The 22,914-nt window shown below is 36.1% G+C and overlaps 1 protein-coding gene across 3 annotated transcripts in view; it reads left to right on the forward strand.

Annotated features, from left to right (window-relative positions):
- LOC149651190 (lachesin-like) overlaps nucleotides 1-18,209 on the forward strand; it is a 39,371-nt gene extending 21,162 nt beyond the window's left edge. The window contains exons 2-10 of one of the 3 annotated variants that reach the window (XM_089847992.1): nucleotides 6,179-6,306; nucleotides 8,383-8,590; nucleotides 11,111-11,281; nucleotides 11,942-12,070; nucleotides 12,738-13,025; nucleotides 13,751-13,819; nucleotides 14,121-14,237; nucleotides 15,227-15,322; nucleotides 15,559-18,209. In XM_089847992.1, the coding sequence (XP_089704118.1) occupies nucleotides 6,179-6,306; nucleotides 8,383-8,590; nucleotides 11,111-11,281; nucleotides 11,942-12,070; nucleotides 12,738-13,025; nucleotides 13,751-13,819; nucleotides 14,121-14,237; nucleotides 15,227-15,322; nucleotides 15,559-15,659 (1,307 nt within the window). In that variant the 3' untranslated portion in view covers nucleotides 15,660-18,209. Of the gene's footprint in view, nucleotides 1-6,178; nucleotides 6,307-8,382; nucleotides 8,591-11,110; nucleotides 11,282-11,938; nucleotides 12,071-12,737; nucleotides 13,026-13,750; nucleotides 13,820-14,120; nucleotides 14,238-15,226; nucleotides 15,323-15,558 lie in introns of all 3 variants that reach the window. The other 2 variants (XM_089847993.1, XM_089847994.1) reach the window with 2 other exon arrangements.
- The last annotated feature ends 4,705 nt before the right edge of the window (nucleotides 18,210-22,914 follow it).

Here is a 22,914-nt window from a genome sequence, read left to right on the forward strand (position 1 = left end):
TGTTCCCTTCCTACCGTATGTTACTCTTCAAGAGCGCGAGAATTTCCAGTTTTTTCTCCTTGTTTCTCGCGCACTTTGATGGGAAGACCCTTTTGCTCAGGCTGTTGTTATTTGTTACGAAGATTACATAAGACTAGGAACCACAATTTCTAGATGAAATTTATGGATGAGAATGGTTTGTTAAAGTTTTTTCAAGGGATAGTGAAGAACGTGGAAAACTGAGCTTAAAAATTTAGAGAAATATCAAGCATATTTTTGTGCAATATCAAGGATATTTTTAAACAGTCTCTAAGGTGCGTTCAAAAAGGAGAAACTATGTTTCATTGGTTTCTTTTCTCTGAAGAACAGTCACAAACGTCGCTAAATCCGTTTGAAATTTCGAATCCACAAGTCATGCCATAGCAGATTCAAAACCATTTGGTTTGTGGTCGATTTTGCACAAAGGTAGAGCAATTTTTTATATTATACAAATTGCAGTAATAGTAACGATCCAGTAACCCAAAGGTAAAAATTTAGTCTTCCGTCAAAATTCCTAGCAGACGAACCCTAAAAGAACGCCATAAAGTTCCTTGTAAAAATAGTGCACCAGCTTCCGAAAGTGTAAAATAATCAAATGTGTCCTTGTAGAATTCACCTTATAAAATAATGATAATAATGTTTTCTTCGACTTCAATATCCCTTTAGAAGGTGAAGTTCGAATAGGTGGAAGAAAGAAACGCACATTTCCCTTTTTCTTTCGGATTTCTTTTATTCGAAATGATGCTTCTTTGCGAGCGCTTTTTGAACAACGCGAAATATTCTAACATATGGCGAATTCTCAGCGAGAATTTCATATTTCTTTTTCTTAAGACTCGTAATTCAGTAGTTCAGCATGAGAGAATCTATCAAGTAGTGTTTGGGTAAGTAGAAATACACGGAAGGTTGATCATGAAAATTTGTTCAATATTCATTCACTCAAATATGGTGAACGAAGTAGGTTTTGAAGAATTTTTAAAACTCGGAAACTGTTTTACCCTTAAGAAGCGTTATTTGCGTTTTTACAGTTTGTAACTTGCATTTACTTAAACAAGAGTAAAATAAGGTGGAGTATAGGAACTTTCAAGGCTTTATATTATATATACAACTTAGCACCAAAGGGACACATCAGACAATTTGGTTACAATTCATATTCCAAAGCAATGAAGCTCGTCTATAGGATCCAATAATACTAATAAAAATCAGCTGTATTGAAGGGAAATTGCTTTGCAATCTTTAAAGTTAAGCAAGAAGGGACTTTAAAATATAACTAAAAAACTTATTTCCAAGACTGATGAACAGTATTGACGAGCCACAGTTTTAAAAATTGCTGAGGTAGACAAAAAAATGCGAGGCCAAGTGGAGGTTTAGTTAAAGGTTTGTATACCTTTCAAAAAACTCCACAAAGGTTTTTTTAATATAACGTTTTTCAAAATCAATAAAAATGCTCTTAAAAATACACTCGTACGTTTCTCTATTTCTTTCGGGGGGTTTAAAATGAGATATGGCTTGGGTGAAATTTTAAACTTACTTGAATTTCTTTCGAGTTTTACGGTTGAACTTAACACCACAAGCAAAGGCAAGCTAACCCTCAATATCCTTTCTGGAATTGTCGCGTATTCTGTGTAGTATCATTGGTATTCGACTAAAGCTGTCTGAGAAACGAACCAACTGCTTTGAAAACAAATGGCCGTTTCGTGTTCGCGGTTCCTGCAGCTTTGACAATCCCTTTCCACCGTCTTATTTTCATTCACAGATTATGAACAAATACCCGTATTTTAAAGTTTCTTCGACTCTCCTAACATATTTTACGATTAAACAAGATGAGCCCGGCAGTTATTTACGCTTTTGTTCCACCTTCAGTGGCTCTTTTAATGGTGAAATTAGTGAAATACTAATTAATTCAAATATTATCAAAAATAACATAATTCACTTAAGGTGTAAACTTCCCATTATTTTGATGTTATTTGAGATGAGAAACATTTTAAGAACTATGGAGACTTTGCTCAGTCGAAACCAGCGATCTAATGGCGAATTCACTTTGACTACCCGGGGCAACTCGCATACAATAATCGCAACGGAAGACGCGGATTTCAAGCACTTGGCTGAAAACTGTGTGTTTTCAACAAAAAGTGTTTTTAGAAAAGTCTGCCAAGATATAGCTTCTCACTCCAGTTATGCGAATCACGAGAAATTGATGATAATTCAGTCGGTGTCTGTGTTAATTGTCAAATTCTTCAAATATTGATGAAAGAATTTATGCCATTATCGCTTCCTATCTTTATCACTTCAACTCCGTTTAAAGGAACCTGAAAGACTGTATGTCGCCGCATCAACCTCATTGTTCTTTATCCATTAATACCTCATTGACTCGAATGGTGGAAAGTTCTGAGGTGAATCATCGGGATAAACAAAGCACGTCCGCAAGAGGCCTCCGGGGACGTTGATACGTTGATGCTTTCTGGCCATCGCCCGTAAGATTTATTTCATTAACGAGCAGAGATCGAGACGTGGTCGTTTCCAGATTAGTGCCTTGACTTTCTCTATTCGCTCAATACACTTTCTTACAACGTTCTTTGTCCTTTCACTCGTTTTTAAGGTATTTCGTATACTTGGATAGTACTAGATTAATGCTATCAATGGCAAATAGATATTAAGAGAATTTGAGGCAGTGGTGAAGATGAAAGTCTTGTTTAGTGGCCAGTATGATGTTTACAAACTCCACAAGAAAATGCGCAACTGGAAACCATGTTTCAATAGCCTTATGTCTATCTACATAGAGCGTTTTTTGCCAATGTTTTTGAAGTTGCGACACGTTTTTGCCAGGTTATATAGCTTTAAACAAAGCTTCCAATCACCTTAATACATTAAACTCGCACTATCTCTTTCTCGTGTCGTACCCAGAAAGCGCACAGGCAAATATAAATTCGTGAGTGTCGGAATGATAAGCGTGAAGAACGGGTCAGAGACATGCGATTCACCTTTTCTTTGAGGCAAGTAAAAAATTGAACACTAAGACGAATTATATTTTCAATAATCACTGATATAACCATTGATTTCGATTAATTGATATTCTGAGTTAATGACACACAAACATACTCGATGATTTAAAAGAAAATGCACCCAAAAGTCGTTGTCGGAACCTAGCAGAGCAATAAATGTTTAAGGACTAAGAAAAGGAAGGAAGACGGAATAGCACGTCTCTACTGATGCGAGGAATTCCGGCCCGTAGTTTCTCACGATTCAGCCCTTTCAAATCCTGGCTTCGAAAAGAAAAGGAAAATGAAACACCACACCCTCCACTCTACTTCTTTTTATATATGGCCAAGGATCAGTCATTAGGAAAAAGCGCCCATTGAAAATCCACACATTTTCCTGCCTCAGCGTTCAGCTACCGACAGAGTTAATTTAGACTCCACTGCATTGCCACGGATCTTAAAAATCCTATGAGGGTGGGAAAAATTGGTATAATAAATTTCCCCATTTTGATAATGAAACCTAACTTTGTTGTTTGGAGTAGTTGCCTAAACCAAAACAAGTTGGGAAACCAAAATAAACCTCTCCGAGTCGAGACACAATTAAGAGGTTTTCAATTCAAGAGTATGCCTTTTAAACAATTTTTGGAAATTTTAGGGTATTTAAGGCGATTGATAAATGATAAGAAAATCTGCATTTGCGCAAACATTTGGTGGAAGCCTTGCTATTGGGCGGCTAAACGTTTCTCGTAACCCTTGCCGATCACCGTGTACATCTTAATCCTAAACATGGGAGTAAAAGCCAAAAATTTATTTCTGCGAGCACGTTTGTTTGCTCCGATTTGCCAACCGCGAACTCGGTGACAGACACACACAGTGACGTCATGGTCACTCTGAGAGGTAACAAGCTCTATGGTATACAAATATCGTCGTCTCTGATAACACCATATTATTATAAAAATAATTCAATCAACCACGAGCGTAAAACTATTTCAAATAAAATTTGAATTTCTAGTCTAAAGTTCTCAGCAAAATCGAGAGGTACTCAAATAAACCACCCAAATGTATTTTACTTTAAAATGTAAAATAAATATTTTATGTCACAAAACCTATAACATACCTCTTTTTGTCATACACAACTTCCTCCCTAAATTGCGTGACGGATGGTAGCTTTCCGTAACGTAACAGTATTTCAACCAGTACAAGAGAATTTGCTCATAAGGCGCTTGTTAGCGGTTTCTAAACCTCGAACGACAAATGATTGACTTGATAGACTCGTCAAAAGAAAACTTGGACGGCAATTAGTGGAGGACGTATATGTACTTAATGGCACTTTCCTCAAATCTTTTTTCCTTTTTTCCGCCGATGTCGAACGCGAGGCCTCTTGTTACAAGTTTTATATAAAGGCGTTGGCCTTTCAATCAGTGTTCCTGTTGAGAGTGTAAACGGCCGCTCTGACAGCCTGCACTATTCCAAGCAGTTAGCGAGTATTAAAAATTTCCTTTAGAATAAAACACAAAACATTATAACATATTAAAATCATAGCTTGTCATATCAATTTACTACGAAAGAGATGTTAACGTAAAAAACTTAAAATCAATAAGAATGACACATAATGTGAAATTTCCCAAGGAAAGTTTGTTAATATTATTGACAGGAATTTTGTGTGAAAAGGAATGGGCAACTCCATGGGTTGTTTTTACGCACTACTGCAGAAATGTTTAACTCTGACACACCATGAGTGTATTTAATTGTGTGTCATGCTGTTGTTAAATTAAATGTAATATTAACCTAAACCGCTCCTCTTGTGGCAGTTTCTAGACCAAAGAAATTCCACTGGTGGATTTTTTTACTAGCCACAACGTATGATGTATATATACATATATATATGAACATATCGTGTCAGAAGTGGGATTCGAACCCACGCCCTCGTAAGAGGACCAGAAAACACAGATTCACATCGTGAACGAAAGGCCTTGGTCCAAGTCGAGACTTTTTGTAATTTATGTAGCGATGGCCCGAAGTTCCTCTTTTAGAGCTTTTCCTTGTATGCCCACCATTTAGTCAGTTTTTGAGGATACAATACATCTTACAGAGCCTCGTCGCTCAAAATCCTTCGCCCTTTTTCTCTCCTTCAAGGGAATTATCTAGTTTCCGATTTATGGCGCGAGATATAACTACTTACTACTAAATTTGGTCTGCAGTCAAATTCGATCGCACGGATGGATAATAGTTGAATGGGAAAGCCTTATTATAACGCTCTTGGAAGCGATTCGCTTCCCAAGGGTGGAAATTACATTTAAGGCACTAAATTGCTTTTGGAGTCACCCTGTATAGACCATTTCGATTTTGTTGAAGATGATTTGACTTTATATACGAAAAGGGTGCATTGGGAAAGGAGAATAGGAATTGGGCTGACACTTTGAGATAAAATGGTCTAACGTTGAAGGATGCAAGAAAGAGAATAATAAAGGAGAAGGGATGAATGAACTGGCGCGAAGGAGACCTTGTGAGAAATTAAATTGGCCGTTGGGGAAGAGAAGGTGATTGGAAGGTAACGGCCTTTCATTTTTTTCCTATTTTAAACTCTCTTGCCATTTATTGTTGCGGCTGACGGCAATCATACGGTAACGCTTTAAAAAATGAGACGAGTCAATTGAGACGAATAAAAAGTTACACGATGCGAGTAATACGGTATATCCGTCAAAATACTTGAATTTGAAACATTTCGCTACCGTTTTAAAATACTTTTCAAACTTAGAAATGATAGTGATTAGGGTTAAATTTTTTTCTGACTTTAAACACCTCCTATTTTCATTTCTAAAGTAGTATTTATGCAAGAGTAAATAGTCCTGATTGCCCATTGATTTCTGAGCAATTTCTAGAAGACTGTTTTAATTAAACATGTATCTAAATTTTTTTAGGAATTGAATCAGGATTTTTGCTTGCATTTTTGTAAAAAAAAATTGTATTTATAGAGGTATCAAGGTTTGAACTTTGTCAGGTTTTGGCCAATGCACCGGCAGCTGCGCGTAAATTTGAAAAATATAAATTCCTTTCGTTTTAATAATTGATTAAGTAATTCCAAGTAATTGTCGAATACAATCGGAATAACAAGGTTTACGGACAAATGTACAAAGATTTAGGTAAAAGGTTTTAATTTACTTTCTGTTTATTTGTATTTCCAGTAATTGGCCAAGAACTCACAGAGACTACGGATCTTCCCGATTTCGTGGAACCTATTACAAACGTCACAACGTCTGTTGGAAGGGAGGCGACATTACAATGTACAGTAAAAAATATCGCAGCTTACAAGGTATGAAAGAAAAATATAATTAAGTTTCATTTATTTAGAATGGGCATCATTATGATAATAACAATATAAGGTAGCCGATGGCACCCGGGAAAAATCAATTGTTAATAACAAACCGTTAGTTTCCAAAGGAACCGGGGAAACAGTGCTCGAAAAAAAGGTGGTTAGCACACTGCGAAAATCGATTCCCCTTTACTCTGGGCTTCCTAATTTTCTTATGAGTAATTTGCATAGAAATTGTCAATTAATATATCGCTCTCATAATTTTTTTCTTTTAAAAAAATAATATTCCGATTGATTTTCCCGAGATTGAAATTAAGTATAATGACGCATGATAATTTAGAGATTCAGACAATCACTTAATTTGAATCGAATGTTGTTATACTGCCGGTGGAAAAATAAGCGGTATATGATAAATGTCAGGAATGTGACATCGACTGAGACTCTGCGTTTAAACTACAAATAAATATTTATTGTTATAATTTCACGAGTAATGAGGCTAATTATTCTGTAGTGCCATAAGGTGCTCAATGTGTATATCTTCTACCATGTTGAGTCAAAGACAAATAGCAAAAGAAGGGAAAAGTGAATAACACTTTTGCTACAATCTCCTTACTTCCTTACTTTTTGTTATATTTATTTGCATTTGATTTCTATCGCCTCTCATGGAATGTTCAAAAATGATCTCGATTAAATAAATCTCAATTTACTTTACCTCATTCACCATTTTTATTAGGGATAAGAGGATTATGCGGTTACTACGATCTTAAGGTTTTATATTTAAAGCCGGTGGAAGCATTCAGCCATAACGAATGCAAATTACTTAATTAATATGGCGCTAGGGATTAAAATTATGTACGTCCTACATTTCGTACGCTCCGCTTACTCTATCTCTCTGACGTAAGAAATATGACCAATTACTCACGATGCCTTCCCACGTAAACAATAAAGCCACAAAAAGTGTGTTAAAACAGTGAGCACAAATAGAAAGGAGAGTCAAAGATAGAAGGGGGAAGGTAACCTTAAAACCTCCAAAGTTTCGCATTTATATAAATTAATATAAAAAGTACACTAAATCTAGGAAAATTCACTTCACTCAAAATTCCATTGAAACTTATAGACGTCGTTTTCCATTATTTTTTTTGTCCTGCACTTATTTCCATACCATTTATTGTAAAAAATTATAAAGAAAAAGAAAATCAGTCAAACATTTAAATTGCTAACTCAAACAAACTTTTCCAAAACGTCTTAGATTTAACTTTGTAACCAGTAAGAAGAGATTAAATACGTCAAGAGCGTCTAGACTCTTTCTGGACTTCACCCGTTTGCTGTGCAACTATCACAACTGTATATTGATTATATAAACTATCTCGTTTGATTATACAATTTAGCTGAGCTTTTAAACAAAGAGATTGTCGGGGGCAAAAGTGATTTTCCATACAAGAACAAAAAAAAAAAAAACAATTGTACAGTCGTCCTTGGTAAAACTTGAATATTTTTAACAGCATACTCCCGTTGAACAGAAACCCATTGCATTGAATCCCATTCGCTAGAATTCCCTATTGACAGAAATGCCATTAGGACAAACTTTCTCAACGGACAGAAATCCCGTTAAGACGAATTTTCCCAATGAACAGAATCCCATTAAGGCGAAACGTCCCAATGAACAGAAATCCATTTCGACAAAACTTCCCTAAGGACAGAATCCAGATTATTTAGAAATGCCTTTGAAAACGTTTTTCTTTAGATGTAAAATCATGTTTCTCCATAGTAACACAATAACAATAATTTTGACAATTACCGTTGCCATAATGGCAAATTTCATTAGAAATGATTGTTTGCATGTTATAGATGTGGGTTTTGGTCTAAATATGGGATATGGAAGTTTCGAGTCTGGCACAAAATAGTTAGTTTAAAGATTTTCATTTAATACCAAGTCTATTCCAAAGTTATAGTCTAAACTCTGAACCCGGTCGAAATAATGGTTTAAGAATTTAATTTCATTAAATATTTATTTCTTCTTAAGGAATGTACTAGCCGTATAAAAAATTCACAATACGTAATATAATGATATTTCAGGTAGCGTGGATCAAACACGACACTCAGACGCTTCTGACTATTCACGAGCACGTTATTTCTCGTGATCCCCGAATCAGAATCAGTCACAACATGCAGAAGCAATGGTATCTGCACATCAGAGACGTCAACGTCGACGACAAGGGGCAGTACATGTGCCAAATCAACACCGAGCCAATGATATCCCAACTGGGATACCTTGATGTCATGAGTAAGTAAAACTTTTTTGCTATGATAAATTGATGATATTGGGCTAGTTTGAAAAGTATTTTGTACCTTTTGCCTTCGGCTATTTTAAATTAAGCCGCATCGTGTCGTATACGATGTGCTATTAATTTTAATGGTATGTAGTAGTGGTAGTAATAGTAGATGTACTTCCTACATCATCGTTATTTTTTAAATGGTACTCAGAACCACTTTTAAGTGTCGCCGAGTTCTTGAAAGTATGACAATAATTCATTTTAGGTTATAGTTTCCAAAAACGCTACGGAAGATAAAAATCAGGGAATTTGAATATGAAACTTTTTGAAGCAGCCTTCTAATCAAGGCAAAACTTATTCATTTAGACCAACAAAACTGGGCCAATCATTTAATTGTATCTAATTGATATCGAATTGAATTCGCGTATAGCCAACAAATGCTGCAAAGATTTATTTTGCTCGTTACAATTATTAACCCCGCCCAACTCACTTATTCCAAGGAAACTTGAAACCTTTTCAACGCGTGTACTGGAATGGATTTATTATGTTAGGTAATCAATATCAGTGGAGGGTTCCATTCATGGCATTCCCAGGGCTCATTGAAATATAGTTGAGGAAGTCTTACTCAAGTGGAAAACTGGATAAGTAAATGATCCCGATAAATTTCATTTTAATCTTTTTTCGATTTTAATTTAAGTTCTTAGTTCAGGTGCGATAAATTAAACCTAATTTTGAGCCAGAACTAGCCTATCTCAAACAGCCTAACGTATTGACAGGCATGGAGTACAGCGAAGTGTTCTTGTAACTAGTACAAAATGAAAAGAGCAGACACAGATTAGATCTAAAAATCCAACCGAACCTAACTTTTATCAACTAGCTTAAAATGAAATCGATAAAAAAAAGATTTAAGTTACGATTTTCTTAGAATCTAGGCACGGCATTTACCTTTCGTAAGTAAAATAAAAACTGACAAACGCAAGCAAATCGTAACTTTTACTCGAGTACCTTAGTTCAAGGTTTATGGTATGTCCTTAACTGCTACTTCTTTTACTAGAAGAGAGGCTGAATTTTTAGGTAGCGATGTGCATCGGAAATATGTAATGCCGGCATCCATGGGCACATGCTTCGCTATAGCATTTGAAACCATAAGTTTAACTTCTTACGATATGTGGTCTTACACCTAGTTGATTAGAAACCTTCGACGTAGTTCCCATGGATTATTCTAATCACATCGCATACATACTTGAAAGCGTACCATATAGTTGGGTTATATATTTAGTTCAAAAGTTGTCCAAAATTTCTTTTTAACTTATTTAGTTTCGCAATGTGCGCGGAGTGACTGTATGGAACTTAGGTTTCCACTTTCATCTTGACAGATTAAAAAAAACCGTTTTCAAACATCCACTTCGGGGAACCATGACTTGGCTGAGAAACGTATTTAATCTGGCTCGGAGCATCGTAGAAAATGATTCCTTTTAACAAATGTTCTTGACAAGTCTCTTGATAAATCCTTAGAGCTAGAATTTCCTTTTAGGTATAGTATAGCGAGCTCCCTTTTACTTCGGAACGAGATCTTAAATCCTTGCTTGTACAAAAGGGTACCGTATACCTCTTTCAGCGAAGAAGATGGAAGAAATATATATACATCCAATCCCGTCGACTTCAAAAAATTTAATAGTTCTAACTCGAGAGTTTTTCTCATAATAGAAAAGTTATAGAAGCCGTGTGTCGTTCAATCCGGGACCATGAAGTATTCCTGAAATTGGCTTTTAGAACGATATCGTACATTTAAGGCAGTTTTATATCTCAATCGTGAAGGGGATGTAATTCTTTAAAATTGAGAAACGCTGACGGTTTTAGCGCAGTCATGAATTGTAACGGATGTTGTAAAGTCCCAAAGTATTTTGATTTTTCCTGGTTTTTGAAAATGGGATTCATAGTGTACGAGTTTCCTGAAATAGAGCTACAAAAACTCAATATTCTGAAAGCAAAAATGGTCGACCCTCTCAGCCTTAAAAACGAAGCATTAAGATTGATTCCTAATTCCCACTATGCCAAAAATCTTGAAGAAATGCAAACCCCGACGACTAGGTTTGTTTTCACTTCGGTAAACCATTTCTACTTGATCGAATTTCAAGGCGTTGGAAACCCAGTTGACCATCACGCAACTGTGATTAATAAGTGGTCGCCGTGAGTGTTTTCCGGTAAAACACGTCATCAATTAAGCAAGGATATGCGAGGTCGCAGTGTTTCGCCGAAAAATAACAAAGTTTCAGTTCAACGGAATTAGAATTCAACGAAGTATGTTTTACGTTCAACTCGAAATGCCGAGTTTCCGTGCTGTTTCTGACCCAGTTGGAATGCAGTTATAAAATAAAACATGTATCTAAGTATATGTATTCGTGTAGTTTTAAGGACATATTTTCTGAAATCCGAGGAGTATGGATAGGTTACTCGTTTGAAGACGCGGAAGTTCTCAATGCGGAATTTTCTCCTTGAAACGTTTTCTTATTTTTGTTGAAAACTTGCAGTTCCACCGACGATCATGGAGTCTGAGACGAGTTCTGACACGACGGCGGAAGAGAGGAGCAAAGTTAGTTTGAAATGCTCAGCCTCGGGTTATCCCAATCCGACGATATCGTGGCGACGAGAGGACGGCAAGAACATCAGTCTCGGTTCGTACGGAGGTAAAAAGCGAACAGGTACGTAGAGTATATTCCGTAAGGGTGTTGCCATAAGGATACACGCAAATCCTCTCACCCGAAAGACGGACGCTATACGAACACGTACTTTTTGTGCCAAACACGGCGTCTACTCTCTTCACCGCTCCATGTACTTTTTGTGGCTTTGATGGCTTTTATCATAGGTAACTTAACAACAATAAATATGACATTTCCCTATACCGTAATCCTAAATTTTCTTAAGGAAGGTTCGGTCTCAGGTTATAGATAGGAGTTTGACATTAATACGGGTTGGGCAAATCCCGCCCAACTCCAAAAGCGTAGTAACCCTCGGTCTTTAAACCCATTTTCTGTGTCTCACCAGGGGTTACTTTTACAACCGCTTCGACAAATACCAACCGGCTTGGTAGAAATCACCATTAACTTATTGTTGTTACGCTACTTATGCTTTTATGCTTTTTGTGGAGTGGCGTTTGGCTTTTGAAACGTGTATCTGAGAACGTTGCTTGCACTTGACTTGGCCTAACTTATTTCTCTTTTTTCCGATTTGCTATATACGAGGTTAATCAGTCTTCAATAGATATTTTCAATTTATTATTGGGAAAGGGAAGCTTTGTATTCAGCTGGTTTTGAGATCGTATTCCTATAGTGAGGAATATATAAAAAGTTATTTCCCAGCAGCGCCAAAAGTGGACTCAGATTACTTGAACATATCTCAAGTGACGAGGGATGACATGGGAGCTTACCTGTGCATTGCATCCAACAAGATACCACCATCCGTCAGCAAACGTATCATACTTCAAGTTAATTGTAAGTATTTAATTTATAGTCATAAAAGCCGTTTCACTTCACATACACAATAACCTTTCGTCCGTGAATGGTACATCATCAAAGAAATCTAACGTAATATAATCTAACCGATCCAAAACTTTGTCAACTCTTCAACTTTAAATACCTTTACCAAAGATAAATATAAATAACATAAGTGAGTCGTTGGGGTGAATGAAAGCCATAGTGTGCCCAGAATGATGCGAAGTTTATTGGTCGTCCAAATAGTTCTTTTCTATATGACGTTACAGTTTGTCGACGAAAATAGTTCGAGTTAAATCCAATCGATACTTTTATACGACTCCATTCTGGGTTAAAAATATTTTGGTTTTAATAGTTTTTGAACTGCAAACCTAGTAACTGTAATTTGGTTTGCCTGCGTACTCGCCAAGGATTTCTAAAGTAGTCTAGAGTTTTTCTGTGGTATTAAGTGGGGATTGGAGCAACGTGAATTACTTCTGCACCGACTCTCTCTTTACCGTCTCCCTGCTGTCTTTTATTTATATTTGAATTTCGTAGAGAATTATGAAACGATTTACCCAAGTCCCCAGTTTTTTCGCTCTGGATCCATTTTATGGATAATCGGAATAAGATGAGGGGAGGTCGAATTATTAAAATCCATTTTTTCTGTTTTTCTTTATTTTCATAGTTCGCCCAAAAATTCGGGTTCCTAATCAGCTGATCGGGGCCCCGGCTGCCAGTTCGGTCAGTCTGGAGTGCATAGTCGAAGCCTCACCTCAACCTTTGACTTCTTGGATAAGAAGTGATGGGCTTTTATTGCTAGACGGCCGCAAGTACCGTATTTTAGAGGATACCGACTCTTACCGTACCAATATGCGACTAAAGATAGAGGGTCTTACTGAAGCAGATTTTGGATCTTACAAGTGCGTAGCCAAAAATTCATTAGGTGAAAAAGAAGGATACATAAGACTCTACGGTACGTTACCTTTGTAATTTTAATATCATCACCAGGAAAGAAGTATTCTTACGATCCGAGCACAATGAGATTAGAAAACTTCATAGAATTTACTTCGCCCTCTAGCTGTAAACAGTGCATTGAAATTTCGAGTGACTAGAACCCTTATTTTCCCTTGCTCACTGTTCTTGTATTCAGCCCCTGTACGATTAGTAAGGTCCAAGTATTTATATTGGAACCATAAGTGTATAAGATATGTTCCATAAGTTACACAACCTATGCTAGAGACTTACTGAGAGCTGGTTCGAGAACGCAGCCAAAATTGACTATACTTCGGTCCATCTTCCAATTTATTCTGTACAAACCCTTCGAGAGCGCCTCACCAGGCGTCGCTTTACGAGAGTCTATGACGTTTAACCGACGTCACTTCATGAAAAGCCCTAAGTATACCGGTTAAGAGGCAAACCCGAAAGATAGCTTAGTTGCTCACGCAATAGGGTTCGGGGAAACAAAGTTGAGGTCTTCCATAGGTCGGCCCTGCCCGAAGGATGCTTGAGACGCATTGCCTTTAGAGTCAGATCCTCAGCTGTTTTATTTAAATCTCCTAAAGAAGGCTCTTCATAATAACAGGCTTATAACTGAGTCGAGAAAATTTGCAAATTCCAAGGAAATCGAGACCTATTGACTAAGTCTCAATGGGCTTCGAATAATTTAAATATTTTAAAATGTTTTGTATATCGTTTTAGAGACACCGCCGCCTACAACGACGCCCAGAATCACGACGGCTTTGAACGCCGGATTTAGACGAAATAAAGGTAAATTGACCTGTTTCAAAATTCTGGGGTAAAATGGAGTCTGGTGTTTGAGCATCTTAAGGTGGAACTTCTGGTAAGTAGCTTTGAAGCTGTGTCGAACGTCATTGAGTCTTAACCTTATATGAAACAGACGATTGTTTGCCCTTCTTTTTAAAAGGGTCTCTTGCAAAACCTTTTCTATAACATGGGAAAGAATTAACCGCCTTACAGAATTTTACAATACGGCAGTGGAAAATGCCCCATTTAATTTTATTACGTAACTACAGTAACTTATGATATTACTTATTTTATACAATTTCAGTTTCTGAACGTTTTCATGCTCGCAACATGAACAACGTGAGCGCCCATCAGCGGAAAGCCATTGAAGCACACCCTGCCACTAACTCTTTAAAAGACGAGTCCCAAGATTATAGAACCGGTAAGTGGTCATTTTACTACGGATATTGCTAATACTTTTGCTCCAAATACGGTGGCAGACAGACAGACAGACAGACATGTCCAGAGTAATACCTCTCTGAGTTTCGATGAGAAAAAGCGCAATACATACTGCGTAACTGAATACCTGAATACCGCGGTGTTTATGCTGTTATTTACAATTTAGACAAGCGTTATTTTAGTGATAAGATTAAACACAAGCAAATAAATACTTATTTATATTTTGACCAGAAGTTAGTTTTAAAAACAAAACAAATCTTCGTCACTTGAAAATATTTGCCAGATTGGAATGCCAATTTATAAGCAAGCGACCTTATTTTGAAATTTTTTAAAGCAACGGAGCTTAGTATTTAAGCTCATGTTAAATCGATATTTAGGAAGCTTTATTTTTTGGAATGTCTTCGAGTCGAGAGTATGTCGATCGAAGTGTTTTCGTCCCATCAGAAACGAAGGGATGGCAAAGAGGGGTATGTGATGAAAGGACACCGGAATGCTAAGAAAATCCCAGAAGATTCTTATAAAAAAGACGACCAGAAACGTCTGGAATTATAATAATACAAGCGTTAAATAAATTGATATTTGCTTATGTTAAGAACTGGTTTAGTGCTTCAAAGTCGACTAGACCATTTTCTTCACTGCCAGTTTTATTAAAGGCAAATATAAATATCAGAGAGTGCGGAAGAAACCAGAAAAAATTATTTACTGCCCCTTCCTCAAACAAAAACTGGTGTATGAAAACTCAAATACATTTACAACGTTTGCACTATGAAATATCTATGAATTCCCAACTCAGTTTCGCTTAGACCTTAGCTTTTTTCAGCTTTCATTTCTGTGTTTGGTTAGAACATTTACCAATGAGACGGCTGAATAGATTTTACGGGAAACTATAGAATTGATTTTGGATCATATTTGTCTATTAATAAGAAATTGATAGAAAGTTTAACAATGATTTTTGCATTGTTATTTTCACAGAAAAAGCGCTGTGGCAATCGAAGAAATCTGATTGGTCTGATAGCAACGAAGTAACTGGCCGCTCCTATCAAGCGTCGGCTGGTAGTGAACAAGAAGGTATGAATCTATATAAGACCTTGAAAATTTTAATTATGCTCCCTATTTTGAATTAAATGAAGTTATTGTTTAAATTAGTTCATAATTTACTAAATTTTAATTAATAATATAAAAAAATTTATTAATAATATTAAAAAATCATTAACAATATAAAAAATTAATAATATAAAAAATAATTTTAATTAATAATATAAAAATAATTATTTTATTTTATAAATACATAAATATATTTTCAGGGAGTAAAAACCAATCCAGTAGGATATGTAAAGTGGATCCTACATCGTTGGTCACTTTCTTCTTGAGCATAATGTTGCCCTGTTCTCTAAGATATATTTAAACCCCGTGTCACGTCGGGCCAAATTGTGTCATGGGTTTCTATCGAAACTGTCTTCAAGTGCCTGCTATTAATTCCAATCTTCCTTTCAAAGATCCAACTTAAAGATCCAACACAAAAATGTCCGTATCGTTCATCTAGCTAGATCTTAATCCAATACAAAACGCGGCTAAGCCTCCGCTGTTATTGCTACCGTAACGAATCAGCAGTCGAAGGCTGCAATGTAGGACAAAAATGTGTAGCAAAATGTTCGCGTCGTGTGTCGACAGAACATTTGTGAAAAAAAAGTTAAAAGTACTTCGTTTCTTCTTCTTCTTTAATTTCGGTTTCTGCTCGAGTTATAAACATTTCCCTCAGAAGTACATTTCTCAAATGAATTTCATAGAATAAACATACCACAACCAAATTTCATATTTCAAGGAGATGAAACTAACAATCAAGACGTGGAATGTTCCTAACCCGGCTTTGTATAGTAATCAAGGTTCCCGGTTTTCGGCACCAGATAAAATTAAAGTTAAAATCACAAGGGTCTAGACAGTGAGGAGAGAACGAAGAGTTTGCTAATGCTAGCGCAACTGTCCTAGAGGTTTAAGGAGACAAACTAGTCTATTGGTCTATGAAAATTATGAGTTTTGTCCTCTGCTGGAACGTTGTGTAAGGTTCGCATTTGGATTATGGTTGCCCATGACGTCGTTGTTTAATTTGAAAAGTTTTCCTGCTGACGTCACCTTGTGACAAAATTTGGATTTTGAGCATCAGAGGCAATGAAGTGGGAACTCTTTTTAATGTTAAAACTTACAACCAATTGCAAAAATAGAATTATCTATCGAGTATCGCACCAATAAGCCATTGTCTCAAAGTTTTAACAGTGACACCATAGTCATGGTACGCGAAATTTGAGAGTGACAAGTCCTCCTCTACTGGACCTGAAATACGCAATGAGTAAGACACTTCACAGGGAAATGTTATTAGCTTCTTGTTTTGACTGTATTCAGAAGGTACGTGCCAACAACGAAACACTGTTAATTCGTGCACGGTTAAGTTTAAAGAAAAGAAAAATTCAACCGCATTAAGTGCGGGTAACTGCTAAATTCAAGGACCAAAATAAAAAAATATATGGAAATTCCTCGTTTTAAGGCTGGCCGGTATTTAAATAAGTAACGACAATGTGGCGTCTTAAACGACGTGATGAATAAACGTTTTGCTCAAAATGAGTGAAAATATATGTTAATCAGACATTGAGAATTTATACGTGTATAGTAAATTATAATATTTTATCCTGTAATAAACCATTGACTTTTACATCAAAACAGTAGGCAGTTTAATGCTATCAAGAATAAATCAAGGAGAAGATGTGGCTGAAAGCACCTTTGTGACGTCGACAAAAACAGTAATACCAACGTAAACAAGCTAAATGCTTGGGGAATAATTTTTGGAACTACCTATTATAATTACTCGTTAAATACAGCATCAGCTCTACTCTCAAACAAAATAAGAGCAATTTAACTTTATTGAAAAAAATCAATGCTAAAGCGGGACAATTTATCGGTAATGTACTGGATAAATTACCATGGTAATTGGTAAATATCTCACACACGTTTACATCCATGACCTTCGTCAAAAATTGTTAAGTTTCCAGTAAATTCGACCATAGTAAATCAGGACCCAAGCTCATCAACAGGTTGTAATGTCTCGGATGTCCGTCATTTCATCCAGAATGCTACTCTTTGATTTACCCTTGTAGCGAGAAACATTCCAAAAAAATAATTGCATTGTCTTCGAATAATTATTACAAGTCTACAGTTCCATCAGTGCCAAAATTTAAATTAATTGGACTGTAAAAGAATTTGAAACACCATAGTAACTATCCTTCCTATTATCATACGTTTATAACCCATAAGTCATAAACGTATGCTATTATCTATTTATTACTAACCGGTTCATTGTATATATTCCACAATATAACAAAAATTATCTGATAAAATTGAACATTTCAAACACGTCAAAATCGAACTTAAAAGACGACAAAATATAAAAAACGTGAACAATAATCCTTACGTGAATCAGGTAATAGTGAAGAGGTACAAGCGCATGCGCATCACGTCCAAAAATATACGAATGTGAAAATAATTTGGTGTTCAATACTCTTATCGATCAAATTAACTAAAAAAACTGCATTCATTTACGTGTAAATGTATTGATAATCTACAGTCGGTTGCAATTTACGAAGTCACATAAAATCCCATGAAAAACTATGGATCTTTATAAGCTTTTTAAGATTGCGTCAGCGTTAAGTAATATTTCGCTTAAACCGAAAGTCATATCTAGGGATTAAAAAGTATTTTCGAAAAACAGAATTTAGCAATAAAACGACTAATGAAAATAATGTATTTAAAATCAATTTCACTTGGCACAGCGAAATATGTAATGAAATATACGAAAGTCCTTTTGAAAAACTTCAAGAAAAGTTGAAAAAAGATCCGTAAAATCCCTAATTATATAGATTAAATATTTGTGATGAACATTAAAAATCTTCAGCGGAATACTAATAAAAATTCTACCAATTTGGTTTTTCTTATTTCTTGAAATATTCAAATAAGCCTATTAAACTTAAAAAAGATGTAACGCATTTTATACTTGCGATGGAGGTTAATTGGAGGTGGAGGTTGCTTCGTCAGTTGGAATGAGGTTAGAACTGGACAGACCACTCGCAACGAAAGCAACTGTAGCTACGGTATAGTAGGTAAGTGGGATGTGTAAACCAGAAGTGGATATCATTGCTAAATAGTTTCTAGTCTTAATGGTATTTTCACCTGAGATTAGACTAAGGGTGAGAAGAACGTTTGAATAGCGCCAGCGTCAGAAGACAGCACAAACCGAAGCTTTAAAAAGACAGTACAATAAGAAGCTGTACTGGAAATTAAGAGTGCCAAAACCGTTAGGGTAAACCAGTTCTTAACCCTTTTCAAAGTAAGTGTGAACACAACTCTATAGTTGGAGGATAAAAGCTCATACCGCGCTAAAGCGGTCCAAGTAGTTTTACTTACCAATTTTATAATAAAGTGTATAAACTATGCATGATGGGATAATATGGACAATGAGTAAAATCAAGGACAATCAAGTGTGTAGTGCAAATAACGATTTATCATAATTTTATGGAAAAGCTTGGAAGTATGACAACGATACACTCCCGGTATCAGAAGTTTACGATTTCTGTACTAGAAGTATAAGACTCAGAGTATACGAAACCATTTCTGTCAGCCATGTCTAAGAATTTTTAGCGCGTTTTGAGTTAGCGAATAATAAAAGAACACTCAAAGCGGTGAAGGTGGGAATACATCTGTTGGCATTGAACTGAAAACTTCGTAGACTTGAGAACTATATCTTCCCAATATGGCTAGTCGTGCGAGAGCTAAGGAACTAGCAAAATGGAACTTTCTTCCTCTTTTCTGAATGTCATGGGAAAATTTTACTGATGAAAATTTTTGCTATAGAAATCCTTAGCGTGTTATACATCCCAGAATAAAATGCAATCACTTCTACAACTAAAGAAACTTTCATTTAATAGGCCAAATGGTTCCCTTTACCACGTCATCTCATAATTTTCCTTCTCCCACACGTTAAAGGGCTCGAAGGAGCGTAATTACCTAGCGCTGGGAGAAGGGATGAAGTGAGAGAATTAGAAATAAATTGGGTCTCCACGCTCGGAACCCGTTTTCTAATCGCGAGGATTGATCGCTTTTCGAAATAATTACTGGGTATTTAAAGAGTTTTACACGATAAAGCTCTCGAAATTCAACGATCCAATGGCTTCGCACTAACAGACTCTTTCCGATAAGGGGCTCGTAAAACGGAGCATAAAATACAGACAAGTTGTGAAAACCAAAATATTACCTCTCCGAGTCAAGTGGAAAATCATTAGTGTAACAACGAACGCACAAACAGATAGATAGACGAGTAATAAGAATAACGGAGTAGAAGTCAATGTTACCGGATGGTGTAAATGTGGGATAGGCAAAGACCATGTATTTTGATGTTAGTAGGTAATAGGTACAGGCTGGTGACTATGTTGAATGGACGACAGGCTAGGCAGATGAAGGCATAGTGGCCAGATAAAATGTGTATTGGACCCAAGTGGAATAGCTGAAGTACAATTTTCAAAATTTCTGCGAACTGTGATAACGGTCCGGAAATAGCGAACACGTTTGCTCCGACTAGCAAACTGCGAACGCGGTCCCATGAAGTGTGACAATAACAGACGCACACACACCCAAGACCGTAACGGAACCTCTCTGTGAGATAGTCACTTGGAGAGGTAATAAAAGCTAGTCAACCTTAAAGGCCCACTCAAAGTTACGCGACAGAGAAGTAGGTAGGTGAAAGAGTCGCCTAGCCATAGAGGCTTTCGGTGATTATGACGTTAAAAGTATCAACGACAAAGACAATATTTCAGAGATAAATACATGTACGAGTCAGTGAAGATACTCTGAAAAACCATAAGTAACATAACAATTATAAGTATAACACCCTCAATCAAATTCGTCAATAAATATGTGTTTCCGTTTAAGATCTGATTTGACTTTGATTGAAGCGACCCTCGATGGGGCCCAGTTTAACGGGTATAAACACGAAGGAGCTGCAATGGGGTTTACGATTTACCTGTAACTTTCCCATCCCTTTTTCAGATAAAACAAATTTTCATCAAGAAATTTAGTGCGGCAATAGGAAGTGTGATACTTTTTGTCATTATGTTACTTATTGAAAGGATAACAGAGCCTGAATTATGTAAAATTGAAAGCTACTTAAGATTTCACGACTGCTTTCACTGTTAAGGCTTAAACAAAATCTCTTAGTATTAATTGTATATGCAATGCCAAGTTGCGAATCTGGGTCTTCTTTCTCAGTATTCACCCTATTACGTGGACGGATGAGATATATTTGTTTTGCTTTAGTTAAGAATCAAATAATTGTTACTCGGCAGACAGATACGAGGCCAAAAAAAGAGGCAAGGATCGAAGTGTGTCCTGGTTATTCCACTAGCAACCCACCTTTACGACGAAGAATTCGGGAAAGTTAATTTGTTGAAATTGAGTGTGAAATAAAATGCAAGTTTCAGAGCTTTCAATTTCTTTGGAAATTGACACTTCGTTTTTGACACTTTTTCACAATGATGAAAGCAGCGTGCAGCGCTAACAGTGGTGACTTAGTAGACTCATTGGTGAGTTCCGCTGAAAGCAGCCTTTGCAAAAGATTACGAATCATCTACTATTGCAATCTTATTTTGATGTAATGACGCCATGATAGTAGGAGCTGCAAAACTGTAAATTATCGGGCTTATAGAATCTGCGCTTTTAGTATGGTCTTTCAGCAATTACAGTTTTTAGTTTAAATGGGATGGCCTCAATTTTAAATCAAGCTTTAAATAAAATGGCCATACCGTCTTGTGTCTGTCTAAATTGGGCTGTATTTCCGGCAGCTTTCGCTTATACCGTACAATAAGATTGATATCTGAAGAGTTAGCTCCGCCTTTTCCGTGTTCATTTGTTAAACAGTTTCATCACTCGATGCTTATTCCGAAAAAGCATCACCACCACAAGTTGCTACAAATCGGTATATCTTTTAACCACAGATTTCTCGTTCGTAAATAAAGCTTTTACTTTCATCTGAAATGGGTTTTAATTCCATTGATGTTAAAATAAGATATGGAGGCTAATAGATCAGTTTTTCTCGCATTGAGTTTATTTTCATAGCAAATCGTGCAAAGTCGTTTCTAATTTAAGGCCGAATATTCTTCTGTTTCAGATAACTGCCGTCTAAAAATGCTTACTACAAATGAGGATGAAATAATGATGTAAACTGAAAAACAATTACTACCACACTTTCTATTATTTTTGTTTGCTATTGATAAAACTAAGCTAAGCTAGAGAGCTTCTATAATCCGCTAAGAAATGGGAGAAAATGCATTTTTCTCATTTATTTCGTAACTGTTTTCAACCGCGTCGCTTTGCACTTTTTTATACTGATTTTTTTAAACAAAATAATGCATATACTGTAAGAGGATGCTATCTTTTTTCGGATATCAGTTTTCTCCCTTCTTATAAAAAAAGCACCCTTTTAAAAGCGCTATAGTCGTGTGCAAGCTAACTTGATAACACAGCGAAAGCAAAGAGGTATGAATACCCAATGTTTTATTTCATAAAAAAGAAAGTAGTATTGATTGAGTACGCTTGAAAATGAATTTAGTATCGATTTTTTTTTCAGTAAAAATTCCGATATTATGAAAACTAAAAGCTCTGGACATGGATCTTATAAATATTATAGTGGATAGGAAAACTGGGCGAATAGTCGATGCTCTAATTATTTCACGAGAAAGAAGAGTTTAGGACTCTAGTACATCAAGGTCAGTACTTTTTAAAGCTATACACCTGAGATCCGTATTTTTTAGGTATATCTAAGTCACTCAAAATTTCAAAGAGCTGTTTAAAGGTGAATGGGTGGGAAGTAAATGAGATATATATTCGATGAAAGTCACTGTGCTGTGGTCTAAAAAATTTACATCTTTGTATAGTCCTCTTTAATATTGCAAAGTCCATGCTTTGGGTAAAAAGCCTCCTTTCTTAAAAAGGTCTAGCATTCAGGGTTATTTAATATGGGTTAAGACAAATTGCGATGCCACTTCCGTTTAACGTAGCAATATATGAATATCTTAGTCTTTTTCACAATGGTAGATGGAACTGAGGACAAATATGTGTATTAAATATGGATATATCATATACGAGAAACGGTTATATATGTAATGAAAATATATGTGTATGTATTTCATATGATATGACGCGTATGAGTTTTCTCAAAGCTAAAGTATCGTTAGAGTTCTCAATACCATTAATAGTGTGAATGTTGTGCATTAGTTCGTGAACCATAAATGTTCTTGTCCGTATTTATCACTGAACAGTTTAACCGCCCATCATATTTTTCATTAGATGCTCTTAAACCTCCAATTGTACTTCTAGCGTCTACCTCCAAATAAGAATCTAAGTAATAAAACATTCCTACCTTTGATAGTCCTTCCTTTTCTTCAACCGACGACTTGGCCAATCTGCAAAATCTCCGTTCATTTTTCTTATCCGTAGCGTTGGAAGCCTGCACTCTTCTTTCTTTGGTTGTGTAGATCCCGTAACTGAAGACGAAGTTCCGTTGGTTCTAGTTGTTAGATGCTTAAGTGATTCTAATTTCTTGTTAGCTCTGGTTTTAGCAAGGT

The sequence above is a fragment of the Phalangium opilio genome, unplaced genomic scaffold (genome assembly GCF_054372755.1).
Source record: "Phalangium opilio isolate 3A_F unplaced genomic scaffold, DU_Popi_V2 ptg000082l_1, whole genome shotgun sequence".
NCBI classification, from domain to species: Eukaryota; Metazoa; Arthropoda; class Arachnida; order Opiliones; family Phalangiidae; genus Phalangium; species Phalangium opilio.